This window comes from Pteronotus mesoamericanus, unplaced genomic scaffold, assembly GCF_021234165.1.
Source record: "Pteronotus mesoamericanus isolate MK-2021 breed Mesoamerican mustached bat unplaced genomic scaffold, CSHL_Meso_final scaffold_85, whole genome shotgun sequence".
Taxonomy (NCBI): domain Eukaryota; kingdom Metazoa; phylum Chordata; class Mammalia; order Chiroptera; family Mormoopidae; genus Pteronotus; species Pteronotus mesoamericanus.
In genome coordinates, this window is record NW_026555329.1 from 78,346,086 (window position 1) to 78,364,377 (window position 18,292).

The 18,292-nt window shown below is 44.8% G+C and overlaps 1 protein-coding gene across 1 annotated transcript in view; it reads left to right on the plus strand.

The window, feature by feature from the left end:
* Window positions 1-18,292, plus strand: part of CNTNAP2 (contactin associated protein 2) — a 1,059,914-nt gene that overhangs the window by 444,310 nt on the left and 597,312 nt on the right. Inside the window, exon 11 of the mRNA XM_054564239.1 lies at window positions 2,450-2,556. Coding sequence (XP_054420214.1) covers window positions 2,450-2,556 — 107 coding nt within the window. The remainder of the gene's footprint in view (window positions 1-2,449; window positions 2,557-18,292) is intronic.

The window sequence follows — 18,292 nt, forward strand, 5'->3', positions numbered from 1 at the left end:
TCCTTGCAGCTGACTGGCCTGGGTAAATCCCTCCCATTGATCCGCCAACAGCAACCAAGTCTCAACTACAAGAGGAGAGTATACTCAGCCCATACGAAGGGCTCACCTCGAGTACCCAGCTTGGCTGATAAGGGCGGCTATGCCACTGGACCCTACAGGGCACCTACTACATTAGGGCACACTACCAAGACATGGAGTCAAAGAAGCTTTACCTAATACATAGAAACAAACACAAGGCAGTTGCCAAAATGAGGAGACAAAAGAAGCATGACCCAAATGAAAGAACAGAGCAAAAGTCCAGAAAAAGAGCTAAACGAAATGGAGATAAGCAATCTATTAGAGTTCAAAACACTGGTTATAAGGATACTCAAGGAACTTAGTGAGGACCTCAGCAGCATAAAAAGGATCTAGTTAGAAACAAAGGATACACTAATAGAAATAAAGAACAATTTATAGGGAAGCAACAGTAGCGTGGATGAAACCAAGAATCAAATCAATGATTTGGAACATAAGGAAGCAAAAAACAACCAATTAGAACAAAAAGTAGCAAAAAGAATCCAAAAAAATAAGGATAGTGTAAGGAGACTCTAGGAAAACTTCAAGTGGACCAACCTTTGCATCATATAGGTACCAGAAGGAGAAGAGAAAGAGCAAGAAATTAGAAAACTACTAGAAAAAAATAATGAAAGAAAACTTCCCTAATTTGGTGAAGGAAATAGACATGCAAGTCCAAGAAGCACAGAGAGTCCCAAACAAGATGAATGCAAAGAGGCCCACTCTAAGACACATCATAATTAAAATGCAAAAGGTTAAAGATAAAGAGAGAATCTTAAAAGCAGCAAGAGTAAAGAAGATAGTTACTTACAGGAGAGTTCCCATAAGACTGTTTGCTGATTTCTCAAAAGAAACTTTGAGTATTTCTTGCCATCCCTTCCAGCTTGTAGGGACCTACAGCCAAGATTCCTCTACCCAGCAAAGCTATTATTTAGAATCGAAGGGCAACTAAAGAGCTTCCCAGACAAGAAAACACTAAAGGAGTTCATCATCATCAAACCATTATTATATAAATGTTAAAGGGATTTATTTAAGAAAAATAAGATCAAAACTATGAACAATTAAATAGCAACAAATACATACGTATCAACAATTGAATCTAAAAAACAAACTAAGCAAGTAAGACCAGAGACAGAATCATGAACATGGAATCATGGAGAGAGTTTTGATGGTTGCCAGATGGGGAGGCTGGGGGGAATAGGTGGAGGGGTGAGGGGATTAAGTAACTACCAATAGGCAGTTACAGAATAGCCACGGGGATGTAAAATACAGTGTGGGGAGTGGAGCAGCCAAAGAACCTACATGCATGACCCGTGGACATGAGCAATGGTGTGGGGGTTGCCTGAGGGAGGGGGGGTGCTGGGTGAAGAGCGGGCAAAGAGGAATAATTGAGACAACTGTAATAGAATAATCAATAAAATATAATATATTCTTTAAAAGAATCAGTTTGTGGGGAAGTTGGAGAGAAGAATTGGCAGGAAGGATGAGGAGATAGGAACAGAAGGAAGGCAAGAGTCTGTGCTATTGAAACAAGAGTATTCCTAAAAAAAAAAAAAAAAGTCACCTTCACTGATGCCAGGGTACAGGCAAGCACTGACCTTGTGCCCTGAAAGCTGTGATCCAGGTATTCACAGCTCCCATTCATTTATTGACCCTCTATTTCCTGTCTAGTAACCAAGTAGCTTATGAACATTATCTCTAAACCTTAAAACTCTGCATAAGATAGGTATAATTACCCCGTTTCTCAAATGAGAAAAGTGTGACTCAGAAAGTTTAAATTACTTAGGCACAACAGCCGAGCTAGTAAATAGAAAGACAAAGATTTGAACTCAAAACCACATTTTCCCCCTTTTATGCTCACTACCTTTTGAAGGCGGTCATCGGGGAAAGGGTAAGGAAGACTTAGAAATCTTTTCCCATTAGGCTGGTACGTTCCCATTGCTGTCGCCACGACATTATTTCAAAAACTCAGATTGCTGGGGAAAGCGCAGTGTTACCTCCTTCTGACTTAGTATTGGCCTTGGTAGAGAATAGGACAGGGACCAAGATAGTGATCCTTCATCTCTCACTAGGAGGAAATTTCGCTAGTGTCTTTGTTTTGGTGCAAAAGGAAAATAAAACTGAATCTGTGAGATGCAAATGAACCGCTCAGCTGTTTGTTAATTTCTACTGTTTACTCAAAAGTGGGAAACACCAGGCCTGTGATATATCATCTTTTGTGCGCCTGGCACCTTCCATCACGAATCCTATTAATCTGCTCAAACTAACAAGGATTAATTGTCTTGGTAAGGCAACCTGGCGTTGAAATGATATATTGCCCAGACAGCTTGGAATGTGGCCACTCATAAATCTCATTTTTTGTTGGTTTCTTTCTGTTTGTCTCTTTCTCTGACAGATGTGTGCCCAATCACTGTGAGCATGGTGGGAAGTGCTCTCAAACATGGGACAGCTTCAAATGTACCTGCGATGAGACGGGATACAGTGGGGCCACCTGCCACAACTGTGAGTTCCAATTCCTCTCACTCTGAACTTGTAATTGCATGGGATTCCCAGGGCTTCAGCTGTGCTTTAAAACGCAGCACCCCGCATAATCCACGTACTAAATCACTCGATTCCGAAGAGCACAGGTTTGTTGTTGTTTCTCCAGAACAGCATTCTAGCTGTCAAAATCTATCCTTCCATGCCCGATGGCTCAAAAAAAATAGGAGGCTGAGGGAGAGAAGGAGGGAGGGGGCAAGGGAAAGAAAAAAAAAAAGTGGGGGGGGGCGGGGGTCATTCCCAGCGTTCTGCAAACATGCCGCGGAAACGGGAATGCTGATCTTCGTTTGACTCAATGTGTCTGAGCTGTCTGCCTGCGGAGATTGGAAAACTATGCAAGTGGGATGTCTCTCACTGGATCCCCATTTATCAGTTCATCAGGGAGGTGGACCGAGTGGCCTCTGAACATCTGGTTTCCGGGAAATAGTCACGTTCTCTGTTACAACTCTTTGGCTGCATTTAGGGGGTGGGCGGGGGGATCAGAAAAAGATAAGTTAGAAAGTAGTATGAAGTCCATTGAAGTAGTATATCTAAAATAGAAACACAAGAAGACCAATTTTTTTAAATAGTGAAAATAAAAGGAACCATGCAAAGATGACTAGTAAAACACAGGAGGGCCTTGTTTTTCACGATAGCTTTGCCCTGAAAAGGTCAATCAACTTAATGTTCCGTAATTCAAAGAACATGCTTAAAGGAATATTAACCCTACAGTTGTAACAATAACTTCCCAAAAATGCAACGCTATTTACAAAGCACTTTTGAAAGCAGATTTGCCAGAAAATGTGCAGTTGGAAAAAATTTCATCCGGCGCAGGGTGTGTGTGGGTGTGTGTGTGTGTGTGTGTGCACGCGCGTGTGCGCGCGCGCATCCAGGGAGGGAGCAAGGGGCGAGAAAGGGATGCAGTCTCCTTCAGTTTTCTCTCAATATTCTGAAGAACTGAAAATATAATATCTAAACTCACTAATTACACAAACTGCCTTCTCTTCACTTTTAAGAAACAAGGACAAGCATATATCATCAGAATAGAGTTCTGGGGACAGTAAAAACCTGATGTACGTCCCTGAGCCGTTTCTATCATTATTTGTAGTGATTTTCCATCAGAAATTGTGTTCGGAAATATTGGGAGACCTTCGCTTAGAAAAAATATTCGTGATTTATTTTATTGCACTCATTTGTTTCAGAAAGTATTCAAAAACAGGAGACAAAAAGAACTAAAAAACAATAATAGAAAGATGTGCAAAAGGACAAAAACAGACGCTTAGTAATTCGTCAACTACAAAGTATCTATAGGTATGTGAGAAAGTATTTTAATGAATAACGAACAACACTGATATTTAAATTAATTAGAGTAAAGGAGTTATAACTAAAATTGCCTTTCCAATCACATCGAATGTTAACTTTCATAAGACTCATTATATGATAAGTTTGAATTAGGTAACATGGATAAAATTAAGTACTTTTACTTCACCAGAATAATTTATACAGTATTGTCCTATAAATACCACCTGTAACTACAAGAGATTTTTGTTTCTGAATATAGAAATTCTAACTAAGGGCAAGCAACGAGAAATCGGTAGTAGTTAAAAGGGTCTCCTGTCTTGGTGACCGCTGCACTATTGAATTAAAAAGCAAATAATTGTTTTTATACCTGCTGAACTCCACAGTAAAGGAAAGATATTTTACAAGTATTCAACATTTTAACACTTTTGAAAATATGCTATTGGTTGAATAGTAATTGTTTTGTTTTGTTTTTTTATAATAATCCCTCCAAGTATTAGAAACATACTAAGCGCATTTAGGTTTGTCTCTAGTTCAAGCTCTAAGTACAAAAGAAGAGCGTCGTCTCCTTCTTGCTGTTTATCCCCACTCACTCCCTGTTCCATTGTTTTGCCTATAACAGCAGCATCTTCGACTCTAACAAGGAGACCCTGGTCCCTTGTGGTGTTCTCCAAAGGGGGCCAAAATCTTGAAACCCCAGCATGTGCCTAAATAGAGCTTAGGAGACCACAGTGCACAATTCATAAAAGGGTCCATTGGACCCTACTTGTAGCTTATTCAAGGGTAAGTGCTTCCTAAAAAGCTGAAAGATTTGTTACATCTCTTAGCCACTGCCGTGGATTAGTTAAAAATTGGGAGAGTCTGGCCCAGTCATAACCATGTGAAAATCTATAACCTTCACCCTTCAGCGGGAGGCCGGATGCACCATTCGGCATCTGGTCTCGGTCAGCGACTGCGTTTGCAGCAAGAGCGTCGAAGCGCGAAGACGCAGCTTGGCGCTCCCTGCGAGACAGCCATGTTGCTGCCCCTCTAGCACGTCGCCGACTTGGTCCGAATGTCCTTGCTCCCTCCACGGACCAAACGCTGCTGAGGCCTCTTGCAGTTCTAGGAGCCAGTGAGCGGCACTTCCAGTCGTTTATGCTGTCTTCTGTGGTTTTGAACTTTGTTAGTATTATTGAATATTTTACCTTATTTTCTGCAGAGGACTAAGCATCTCTTTTGAAAAGAAGTTGACAGGGTAGAGAATGGCTGAGGCAAGTCTAAAGTTTAGTGTCACTAAATATTAAGCAGCGCTTCAAACATTACAATTAGGCCGCTCCTTCAGCACATTTTCTACCCTGGTCCAGGCTCGGTCAGGATGAGGCAGCTGTGTCTTGCGGGACCCATGCTCATCGCGGCTGGCGGCTGTCATCCAGGGCGGAACCCAAAAGGCCCTTTTTGATAGGTCGCACTGCCCGAGTCTGGACTTGGCTCTACCACCTACCTATCGTACTCGTGACCTCGGGCCCTTAGCTCTTTGAGCTTCGGCCACCTCCTGGCGAAACAGGCATGGTAACAGCGCCCTCAGAAACCCGCAGCGAGATTAAGTGAGCTCATTCGTGGGGACTCAGAGATGAGCTTAGCCTGTGTCAGTCTCCGTACATTTTTGCCATTTCATTCCTTTCACAATAATCACCCCTTCGCTCCGAACTTCTATGCCAATAATAGCCCATATCACACTGTCTGCCGTTTAATTCTGTGCTGCCAATCACGGCTTCCTGTCATCTACCTCCATGGCAGATTTGGGCTCGAAGTGAACGATTGATTCCCATAGCTTTGTTTGTTCCCAAAAGAACTGAAGAGAATTAAAAGTGATCTGTGTATGTCCTAGACCTAGCCCCATTTGTTTGTTTGTTTATACACGGGGAATTTATTTTCAGGCCCAGCCTATGTAGGACCCAGGGGAGAGGTATTTACAAACCCACCAGGACACCATCCTTCGGGTGAGGAAATCCCCCAGAAAGAGCTAAGGATCCCCGGAGGTGGTCAGAGCCCAGGAAAAAAAAAGCTGGCTGTTCTGGTCCAACTACTAAAGAAGGCAGGTTGTGACATAATGCAAATACATTAAATTGTTGCAGTTTTATGCTTTTACATTTTTCTTAGGCAGACATTCTATTCTTAATGAATTTCTAAGAACTGACTAGTAGCATATCGGAACATTAATGTTTGTAGCATGATCGTGTCGGATAGTTTGTTTTGTTATCCTGGCTTGTCTCTGCACCCGTCTTTCCTGTGCGCAAAACTTCACGTGTATAGCCAGCCTTTGTCTTTCAGTGCTGTTCAGACACGGCAGCTAGTCTCCCAGCTGACTGCCCAGCACTTTAAATGCCCTTTAGGATCTATTCCCATCTCATTTTTTTCACATGTGTTCCTTACCCTTCATAATTATGGCTCTAGTTTACATAAATTAAATTTAAAAAACTCTCCCTTATCTCAAGGCTTGGCAGATATTTTTCCTCATGCTGCTGGGGTCTTTGACCTTATTCATCCTTATGTATGATGCTAATCTCTTATGTGGAAGCAAGAGCGTCGGTGCATATCTCCAGAATATACTCAATAAATCCAAACTTTTGGCTATTTTCACAAGTGCAGGAGGATATTTGATCAACATAAGCAATGTCTAGGGCAGAACTTCATAAGAAGTTTTAAATGCCAGGTCTTCACTCCAAGAAAAAACCTTTTCTCAGATATCTTGCTAGTCAAGGAGAGCCTCGGCTTGCACAGAGGTGCAAACGTGACTCTTTCCAGCAGTAGGAAGAGGAGAGCATTGCAGCGACCCACACAGACCTCTTTCAGTTTTACAATCGTGTGACTTTTGAATTCTGAAGTACCGAAAAGGACCAGGTCCTGGTATTGCCACGCAAGTGCAAAACTAAAATTTTTACTGGCCAGTGTTAGAGGACAAATTGCCGTTTAAAAGGAAACTATTCCCCGTGCCGTAGCCGGGACCTGTTACTCTGGGCCCATAAATTTGTAAACCGTAAATGGCACCGCATCTTACTTATTCCTGCACACAGGAAACGTGAGTGGATTTCAGTAGCTCACACCGTGTTATTTATAATCCATTGTACTCGTAAGTAATTTGATCCAGAGCATAATTTTAACAAGAAATTAATCCTACCTGTTTGCCATCATACCAAGCCGGGGCACCAAAGCCTAGATTTATTGGCATGAAGGTGTGTGGTGCCGCCATCCGTTCAGAGCTGCCACGGACTTGGGCATCAATGAAGATAACTCGGAATTCGAGTACTGCTACCCGCCCCTTCCCTCCCCAAAATGCGGTCGCTGAACAGAATCACGTCCTCGGGGAATTGGACTCCATCCTTCAGCTGTAAATTCACCTGGCGCCTAAGGTGCCACTTGGTAAGGCTACATCTTTAACCTGGCCTTGTAGTGAACATTTCTCCCCTTTCTTCCCCCACCCCCGGTCCTGTTGGCCTCCTTTCAGGGTCGCCTCGCACTGACCCCCGCCGTCGCCCCAGGACTTCCGCACATACCCCGCCTTGTACCTGCCACGTCCCTCCGCACCCCTCAGCGCGGCCACCCCTCCCCCATGCAGCGATGAGGTCAGGGTCTCCGGCTCTGAAACAGGCTTCTTCCTCTCCGCACTGGAGATGGGTGTGGCTTTGCATTTCTTCTCTGTGGCGCTTTCATCCCGTACCTCCGTTCCCCCACGGGACTCTCCTGTCTGCGGGGAGGGAGTCCCCCGCTCTATCCCCAGCGCCCCTCCCGCCCCGCCGCGGATAGCGTGTGCCCAGCGAGCAGGCACAGAACGAATGGCAGAGACCGAGCAGCATCAACCGCTGTTTAAAAATCCGTGTCATTGATACAAGGCATTGTAGGGAGTGGAGCTGCGAAGAAAGAGTGAAGCTAAAGGGAAAAAAGGAAACAACAAAAAAAGATGGTAGGAAACCAGAGATGGGTTCATGGAAGGCAGGGAGGTGGCGAGAGTAACAGCAGAAGCAACTGCAAGAGGTGTAACATTGTAAGACCGCGCTTTGGAGGGATATGGGCAAACAAACCCGCACATTTCACATAATCTTTGAGGAAAACACTGGGCCACGGTTAGACACTGTTCATTAACATGACTTGTGGGAATGTATAATAACAGTGGCAACGTAGATTGCAACCAGAAATTACATCTTAGATAATAGAGTCCAGTCAACTACTGTGCTGGCTGATTGCATGGGCTATTCTAAAACAGGTATGCATAGGTTTAAGTATGGACTAGCGAATGACAAAAATAGTTTACTTTAAACCTGATGCAGAATTTGAATACAGTAGACATAATCCTTGGATTTATCATGTGTTATTATGTATGTTCTTGCTTCAAGGAAATTACAGGGAGGGAAAGGAACTCAGGGTTTGAAATGAGATGCTCCGACGTCAAATCCTCACATCCTCAGACTGCATGGCCAACTTTATTTCTGTACCAGCTGAGCTTTCCTGCTTGTAAAATAATGACTCTCTCCTACACCATAAATCTCTTATCCTCAAACCCCCTTAGCACACCAGCATGGATTTCACTGATACCTGTAGAGAGGGACGTGATCCCCTCCAGTACCTGTGACAGGTCAGTGCCAGCAAGAAATGAGAAGTACTGGCTGCGGTCCTCCCCTCCCCCTTCATCCCCGCCCCCCATCCCCAATTGAACACAGGAACACCTGTGCTGTATGGGCTTTGTGTTTCAGGCGATCACTTAACCTCTCAACGTAAGTGTCCTCTGGGACATCTCATGAAATATTGTCTCTTCGAATGCTTCGCAAATTTGAAACCATCCTATATCTTTTTGTACCTTTTAGCATACCGCTAAGTCTTTAATAACAGCCAGGCCAATTTTGGTCTGATTAGAAGTAGCTTAAGGATACTGAGCCCTGGAGTAGTTGGTGCTTATGGAAAAGATCACAGGGTGCCTCAGTTCTTAAGCCAGCGCTCAGAGGAAAGATAAAAGGCTTTACTAGCAAACATAATGGTACGGGGGCTGACCGATGCTCAAGGTGAGTCTGCACTTTCTAATCTAGACGCGCCATTAGGTAGCCAGACTGTGCTGCTTTGTTATCAAGTGGACAATTACTGAATTCTTTTAAGTTTGCCTCCATCTCATCCTGCTATTCTATTCACACACCAAGCCCTACTTCAGATGCTCAGCATGTCCTTGTCATTAAAGAACGGCTAGGGGACAGTGAGTTTTTTCTCTTCCTGCTATCACTTGTTTACGTTTTCTCCATTCAGCCATATTCACAGGTGGGATAGGTTCTGGATCGCGGGTAGAGAAAGGGAGAGCGCCGGAATGGTAGGGGGTAGTGGTAAATAGCTCCCTCCAAACACACCATTTCATTAACAGCTCTTTTCATCTTAATTCCTTTTTATATCTCTGGTCCATCGGGACTGTGAACTGAGGATAAATTGTAAGGGATTGTGAACAGAGGATAAGTTGTAACACCTGCTTACCTACTATAGTCTAGGTTGGTACTTTTCATGCTTACAAAATATTGATAAATGTAATTGTTTGGAAAAAATACTTAACGTCTTGTCACAAATTCTTTGTAACTCTAAGCAATTGTTTCATCTCTTCAGATTCTGTTGTCAGATTATTTGTTTCTTTCTGGGGTTTTCTTCTGATCAGATGGACGGGGAGAAACCAGAGGGGGACGCAGCATCAGCGGGGTGGGGGTGGGGAGCGCAGTTTTCAATAGAACATGTGCAGTTCAAACAATCACAAGCCTCACTCGGCTGCACGTGGTCTCCAGATTGAAGCCACTTCCTCAGCAGAGCTCAGGCGTTTGGGGAATGAAGGAAATAACAAGGGGCATCACTTTCTGAAATCGCACTTATTTACAAAAAGAAACAACTAATCCCCGCAGGTCCTTTACTCACACGTTCACCTGGCATCTGCAGATAAATAAGGAGGGAACATGACGGGAAGGTGCTACCTGGGTAGAAATGGTGGGAGGGACTTAGAGACCCCTCCCACTTACCAGCTGCAAGCAGAGGCATCGCTGTGGATTACAGTTGTGCAGGCTGTTTGGAGACGCGCAGCCAAGGACCCTGCCCCTCCCAGGGCAGCCCAGATTTCAGGTCAGTCCCTTCTTTCATCCTTGCCTGGGAAAGATGGCTCAGATCACCCACAGAAAGGATTTAATTTCAGTTTTACAAAGACTGTTTCAGTAGTTTCAAAAAATACAGGGCCTGGCACAAATAACACCCCCTTTTATTACAAAATATTTTATTAGAAACTCATAAGCGCATCACTCTGTAACATAACAGTATCACACGCAAGCACACCATATGACATTTTAGGCAAAATGTTCAAATTAAAACTATAAATTAGTACGCCCATATTATCAACCACACTCAAGCAGGCCTTGCTTCTGCCGGACCCTGTACATCTTTCTCTCTGAATAACAAGTCTTTGCACAAAGTTGGTTGGCAAATGCATATTAACCAGCAGCCTGCCGTAGAGATGAGCTATGATCCTGTGAACTTCTCAGAGGCTCTGAAATGCCAGGGAGGTGACGTTATTCATTAAACTCCCCGGTAGCTGGAACCTCAGCGACTGTCTCATCCAAGGAGTGAAGTGAAAAAGAAATAGAACACACTCATTTCTACACCTTGGCCGTGTTCAATGAGGGGAAAGAAGACATAAGAGGAGGCCTGTTTAGTTAGAAGATAAAGAAGAAAACTTCAGGGACATATGTATCTACTCGAAAAACAAGAAAGGAGACTTTAAGTTAAAAACAGGATGCGTTTCTCCTTTGATCCTTTTAATGTCTCCCAAATCAAACTCCCCTGCTCGTTTTTATATTGACATGTGTCAGTGAGGTCCCGTTGCAAGTCGTTAGCGTTGCAACCTTGGTGTGCAGGATAATCTCCCATTCATCGGCGGCTCCGATTCATGCCATGGTATGAAGTGTCTGTTGTGTATGCAGCACACTCTGTGGACTTGGAGACACAGAGGGGCCCCCTTCCTTATGTAAAAGCGGACAAGGCCGTTAGAAAAGGAAGCAGGGTAGTCCGGATGCAGTAATGCATTAGAGGGAAGCAGTGATGTGTATGTGCCAAAGCCGTGGAAAGGCCAGTGTGGTTAACGTGAGAGAGACCCGCGTGAACCAAGATGGCCGGCAAAGGGCCCAGGGATGACCTGAAATCCCGAAGCTCAGCGTCGCGTTTGGCTGGCAGTTCAGACGGGGACGAGCAGCAGCGAGGTGGCAGGCAGGCCCTCCGAAGCCCACGGGCAGAAGTCAGCTCAGAGGGTTGTGCTTGCGCCAGACAGCGAATGCCACCGACAGGGAACATTTCCCATAGGACAGGCAGCAGTTCCCAGGGACACGTGGCTGGTAACTCGCTTCTTGGGTGTTCTCACTGCTGACTGTGTTAAATTTTAGTGAACTATTTTATTCGCAAATCAAGTTAGCCAAGTATAAGTGAAATACTATACATGCATGTGGATTTGACTCAAAAAAATATGGTCTTATTTTCAAGGAGAGTGAGAAAAATATCCAGTGGGTCTCAGCATATAATTTTGTCCCACAGCTGCATGGCGGCTCCTGCCTGTAAACCATGCCCCCTCGGCTCTCGAAGACCTTGCTGTCACAGATGCCGGCACCAAGTGCCAGACGCCACTGGCACGTGCAGAATTGCTGTCATTACTCATTAGCAGGTGTCAGAATGTCCCGATGATACTCTTTACTGCTATCTAAGCCCATGAGACAGCAATTAAACATGTCAGGCTTGCAAAAGTCACGTGACCAGCTTTTCTATGCTGGATAAGGCCACGTGAGACCATCCGACTGGATTGGATAAAGAAACACCTCTAAGAGTTTGGCTTTGGAAAGAGAAACTCTTTCCATTCATCCATCCACCCATCTATCCATCCATCCAGCACAGGAATTCAGACCTGTAGGAAACCCCAGGCCTATTTTCTACCATATGACTGTCTGTCCCTTACAGAACATTCAGGTGTCCAATGTAAAGCATATTGCCCCTCAGAAAAATACTAGCGAATGGAGGCTCCCTAATTGTTTTGGTGACATAGATAGAGACTTTTTGGAATAACGAAACCTGCATTTTATGGGGCCAGGTTGCTTATTCTGCAACCTTCCAAACTCCTGAAGCTCAGTGAATGGAACAAGCTTTGTTAATTCACCATCCAAAAACACTTCTTTCCCCCCCTCATACAATTTTTTCAGTCCAGCTGACTTAGGCTACGTGAGAGAGCAGAGAGCATTCTGTACTTGCGCAGGGCAGAGATGACCAGCAAGGGACACTGCCTTGCCCCCTTGCCGTCCTGGGAGAGGAACCTTGGATCGGGACCCTAGATGTCCCTGTGGAAGGCCCGTGGGAGCTGCGGGCAGCATGGCTGGCTTCCTAGGGAGTCATGGGAGCATCTACCGCTCGGTGACTATGGCGCCTACTGGGGACTCAGCGATGGGTGAAGGGAGCGCAGTGCCTACAGAAGGAATCCTCCTCCTCTTCTCACGGACGCTGCCTCCACCGCTTAGGACGTGCTTCCCACTGATACCGGGTAAAATGTAGCATCAGCCCTTCTCACGGCTGTTGCTTCGCCTCAGGGACGTTGCTCCCCGCTCCACCACAGAGAGCCTGTCCTCCCTGAGCTCCATTTCTGTGGCCTGAACTAGCTCTGGGGGCCAGTGCATCATATGTTAGAAATAAAAAACGAGGCTACAGAATGATTTCCAGATCAGAAATACTGTGGAGGGCGAGTTTATGGAGAAGCATTTAGATGGCTTTTAGTAATCATGGAAGAAAGTTGATTAAGAGAAAACATTTCCCCACACCCTTTGCACATACAGATTCGACGCTGAAAGACCTTACATATAGTAAAAGCATATTGGCTTAAAGACCTAGTAATTTATTTGCTATATGAAAAATGCTAAGGGACTTTGAATTAGGATTTTAGTTTGCCTTCACAATGGCATTTCTTTTTCCCTGCTAACCGTGTACCCACCCATCTTCAGATGAGATAAATGAATATCAGCTCCTGAATTCTACTGCATGCGGTTCTTAGCCCTGGCATGGCGTCACTTTGACACTTGATTAACATCAATCTCATGTGTGGCAATCACAAAAACACATTTAATCTGCCCAAGCTGTAATTTTCATGCTGGGATCATTAAGATTCCAACAGGCTCTCTATTGATTAGTTTAAGAAAATTGTTTCCATTGTGCTTTTTAAATGAGGACGCCCGGCGGAAAGTTACCCTGGAATCTCAGGGCACCCTTGTTTTTCAAAAGTGCAGCAAATGGAACTTTGATGGCTGGGGAGATGGGCTTCCTGTCCACCGACTTTAAACAAAAAAGAAAATAAGTATATGAAGCTTGAGGAGGGGCAGTTTAGTAGATATTTTGAAATACTTACTGATGTAATAGCATCCTAAGATTAGAGACTATGCCTAAAAAATAACGTGGGGCCCTAAGATGCTGCCTTCTCGTAGTCTTCTTACCAAGAGGTCTGCGACCACCCCAACTTTCTGAACTTTGCCCCAATTCCCTCCTCCAGTGCGTGGCTACCTGCTCTCAAAGAGGGAAGGCTCTGAGCAGGGGTAGGGGGAGAAAAAACGGAGGGGCGCTTGGTAGAGCAGGTGGGAAGAGATGGGAAGAGTATTTTGACCTCTGAACTGCGCAGCTAATTACAGTGGACTTTCTACCTCCCTTGCTTTCTATGGAGCATCCTGTGGAAGGAGAGAAGGCTTTGTGCGTATTTCAAATAGCCCTACCGGCCGCGTCAATGCAGTTTAGAAGAAATAGAAATGTATTTACTTTTAAAGTCAGTTTGGCTTCAATTTCAATATAAACTTAAGGCCAAAGCACCTTCTCAAATGAAGTCGAAGGAAGAGCATTTGTTTTCCTAGACAGAACCAGAGCAAGGTTTTAAAGCAACAAACACAGATGGCAGAAGCAGGAGTCACGGGCATAAGGCTCCTTTTGAAGTGGTTTTTGGATAAGATTGAGGACTTGAGTTAAAGGCTCTCTGACCCATCATGGGCATGTTCTCTTTTCTCCTTCAGGAAGGACACCCCATTCTCAAAACAATAAGATATTTTAATCAGTTACCAAAACTCATCAAACATGGAAGCACAGATGTTGTTTCCTTAAACATACGAATGTAAAAGTAGACCAGTCAGGCTTCTTGCACATCACCTCCAGTCTCTTAGACTAAGAGACCTCAAGTAGAAAGCAAAACAAACACCGCACGCTTACCGCGGCCTGCTGCCTACGAGCCTCTATCTAGGGCATCAGCAATTGCCTTACACTGGAGCAGGCCGAGGACTCATTGTAAGCTCATTAGGACGCTGTCTATAGATTTGTCATCTCTGGAAACAAGTGCCCAGCTCATGGCTCAGCACCTGGTCGGTGTGAAATTAATTTTGAGCAACCGACCTGGAACCATGCCTGCGTGCATGCGTGTGCACACAGACACACACATATTACACCTCTCAAACAACCATGCACAGACACGACTACCCGGCTCTGAACACGCAAAGCCCTCTGTCTGTGTGGTGGAGGATCTTGCTGTGGGGTACAGTATCATATAATAAAACCTCATTTGTTTCTCTGTCAGAAAAATCTCTTTCATTCGATAGTGTCCCTGATAATTGATCCATAATAATATTTCGATGCCAGATTGGGTTTTATTAAAAATAGCATGAAAAGGAGGCTTCCAGATGAGCAGAACTGAGTCCCACTTAAATCTTTTGGTGAACCGAAAGAAAAAGACTTTAATTTATTCACAAGCAGAAAAGTGTCAATGAACAGTGGAAGGAGACATACTTTCTGTTCTGTTTTTAATAAAGGACTTCAGGAGACGGGATGCTATGCGTATCCGTTTTCTAGGGCCACCTTAGCAAATGACGACAAACATGATGGCCTACCAATGACAGAAATTTATTGTCTCGCTATTCTGGAGGCCGGAAGTCCAAAATGAAGGCATCGGCAGGGTCATGCCCCCTTTGAAGCCTCAAGAGAAGAATCCCCCATTGTTTTTTCCTTGCCTCTCATGGTGGCCAGCCACTTCGGAGGCTTCCTGGCCTTTTTGGTCGTCGCTCTCGGAGCTCCGCCTCCATCTTCACGTGGCCTCCTTCCCTGCGCGTCTCTGTGCCCGTGTGTCTGAATCTCCCTCTCATTCCTTGTGCATACGCACTAGCCATTGGATTTCGGGCCCATGCTAAGCCAGTAGGACTCATCCTAACGAATGATATCCGCCAAGATCCTGTCTCCCAATTCAGTCGCATTCTGAGTTTTTAGTGGACAAGGGTTTGCAGGGCGCTGTTTACCCCGCTGCCCTGCACACAGTCCGTCCACCCTTTCACGTAGTTCCCCACATCCCCTCGTGCTTTCCCACCTCCTCGCTTTTGCTTACGTCACCCCCCAACCCATCCCAGAATGCTCCTCTCCCAATTTTCCCACATTTGAACGTAACACTCTGTAGGATCTGGTTCACAGCGTCTTCATATTTAGTGACATTTCCTCTCATCACTCAAGCTTACCGTGATTACTCTTTTTTGCCTTATTTCCATAGAAATTATTATCTGTATGATTTCTCTGGGTTTTTCTATACTTATTTTTTTTCCAAATGTTTTGTTGACAGTTTGAATATGAATATGAATTGTGTGGGCATAGGTTAACTATTCCTGAATTTTTTATTTTTTTTTTTAGAAAATCTATTAGTCAGTATTTGTTGTTTAAATTTGGGATTTTGAACTTGTGCTGTGGGTAGAAAGAACATGCCTGTCATCAGAGAGGGAAGTATCTTAAGTCGGGAACTTTACATTTACAATCTCATGGACCCGTCACAATTGCATCTAAGAAAGATGTTATTATTCCATTGTACAGATTTGAAAACCAGTGTTCAAAGTCCATGGCAGAGTCGGGCTTTCAAGCCATTCCCCATCTATTTTGTGAAACATGTGTTTTGCTGCACTGACAATCCCTAGAACGCTGAGGCCGTTTGGAGACGTGGCCTTGAGAGGTCGAGTTTAGATTGGAAGGCGCAGCAGAGGACCCACATCCCTCAGTTCCTCACACGGGCCTCCCCTGACGTCACAGCTTGAGGGCAGCAGCTGCGGGGGCAATTTAGGGAGCGCTGGGAGAAACAGGGCGCTGGCCTGCTTACGGCACACGTAGGCCCCCCAGGGGTCTCAGCACGGCCTTCCTACAGTCACCCCGTTTTGCAGACGCGATACGAAACCATTAGAAAATATTTTGGAGCCTCAAAGAAAAACTGTCCTTAAATTATTTTACAATGTGTAGTTTGTAATTTTGACATATTTACCTTATTATAAGGAGACTTGGACCTTATGAATCAGAACAGCCCATTTTCAAGGCTTTTTTGGTGAGTGGGAATCTGTCCTTTGCTCCCCTGGCCGTCCTGGATCTGATTAAACACATGCTCACGCGCACAGACAATGATGCAAACTTCGGCCAGGGCTCGGAGGCTGACTTTTTACAGGCTCCCTATTTTGACGCGATAGCTAGTTCATAAAATGCTAATGCAGTATGCCTCCCCACGCGTCCTTTCCTCCTCTCGGTAAGCGACGGGGACCCGAGTGCCGCACAGCTCGCTGGGGGCTCCGCGCCCAGGAACCCCCTCTCAGCACGCTCTGACATTGTGAATGGCCCCGATGTGCAAACTCAGAATGAAACAGAATTAAAATCCAAAGTTAATTTCAAGCTCCATTAGAAATTAAAGGTGTTGGGAAAGAAATCAATATTTGCTCGGTGCAAAATGACTAAATTCAAAGCAATTAATTCTATTATTTTGTAACTTTTGAGAACCATAAAGGACCTTGAAACTATGAAATGTTGCCGCACTCACACATGTATGCGATATGTGAGTAAAAATAATGAGAACAGTTTCCAGAAGCAACGTGCAAAAATCTATTTTATTACTGTATAGCCACACCATGTAGTATGTATGCTACAACATGTGTCTTAAAAGAGAGCTAATTATTCTGTAAAATTTGTGGCTGTTTCCAGCAGTTATCAACACTTGTTGTAAATCTGGGAGGATTTAAGGGACAGAAACAAGCCAAACAACAAAGAGATTTACTTAAATGGAATGAATGTATCCATTTTTCAAGTTTACCCTGTCTTTTCCAGCCTTTTTTCTTTTACATAACGCTGTCGATACCAAGCAAATGACCCTAAAACACCATCGTCCCAGCTAGCGTAGGTATTTCACAACCTGTGGAGTTGCAGGTCATAAACGACATAAAACACTCAGTGAAAGCTCTTTCATGTCAGAATCACTGGCACCTTCTCCCTGCATGCCTTCTGGGGACAGTCTGAATTAACAAATGGAACTTCTGTAGGTCCAGAGAAATCAGAGTCCGGTGGGTCCGGCTCAGACGCTGTCGCGAGACATGGGTTCTTTTACTGTTGTCCAGGAGAAGCTTCCTGAGAACTAGCTCAAGCACCGGGGAGAACAATTATAAAAGAGAATGTGGGACTAAACCAGTCCTTAGCTAAGCAGCCGTCGAGCCAAAGCATCCTGTCTTTGTAATGAAAATAGTCTGTGTGATAAAGGCCTAGTAGCAATGGAAGACAGTCAGGCATTGGAATCATTCAAGACTTTTCAACAAGAGAGAGCAGAGCGAAAGGGCACGCGCTTCAGGTCACTAAATATCGGCACTTTCTTCCAGTGGTTAATATTCAACTCCTCAACCTTTCAAAAATGGCATCTTTTAAAATTCTATTAGATGTTATTTCCTGAAAGCCGTGACTCGTCTGACCGGATGATACCAAGTCCTCCCCCCGCAGCCTATCTGCCGTCTTTGTTCTAGCTCTGCGAAGTCCCATGCTGGCTCTAACAGACACAGATGTGTCAGACCACATCGATTTGTGGTTCTCTGAACCCGCTCCCTGCCGTTCAACTTCTCCTTCCTTCCTGTGATGCTGTAAAAAGAGAGTGGATGCCAGAGTAGGAGAGGTCGGGGTTCTAGCCCAGCTCTCTCACGTCCTGCCTGGGCGGTCCAAGGCGGTGACTCGACCTTCCTGAGCCTCACTCCCCACTTCCTGGGTAAGAGAAGTAATAATCCTCACCTGGCAAAGTGGGCTTTTGTTTTTGTTTTTTAAGAATGGAAAGTGTATGTGAAGTGGATGCTCATGACCAGGCATAGCGGGAGTCCTCGAAGTGGTCGCCGCGGCTGTTATCACGGATCTTTCTCCCTGGGCACCAGGACCGCATGTTCGTTCTCTCTCTCTCTTCCCCTCCCCCTCTTCTCTGTCTGTCTGTCTGTCTGTCTCTCTCTCTCTCTCTCTCTCTCTCTCGACTTCATTTGTGAGGCCTATTCGCAGGAGGGCGTTGGGTATCTAACATTAGCACTTGCAGATGAACATAAGTGAGCGAAAGGAAGTAAGGAAT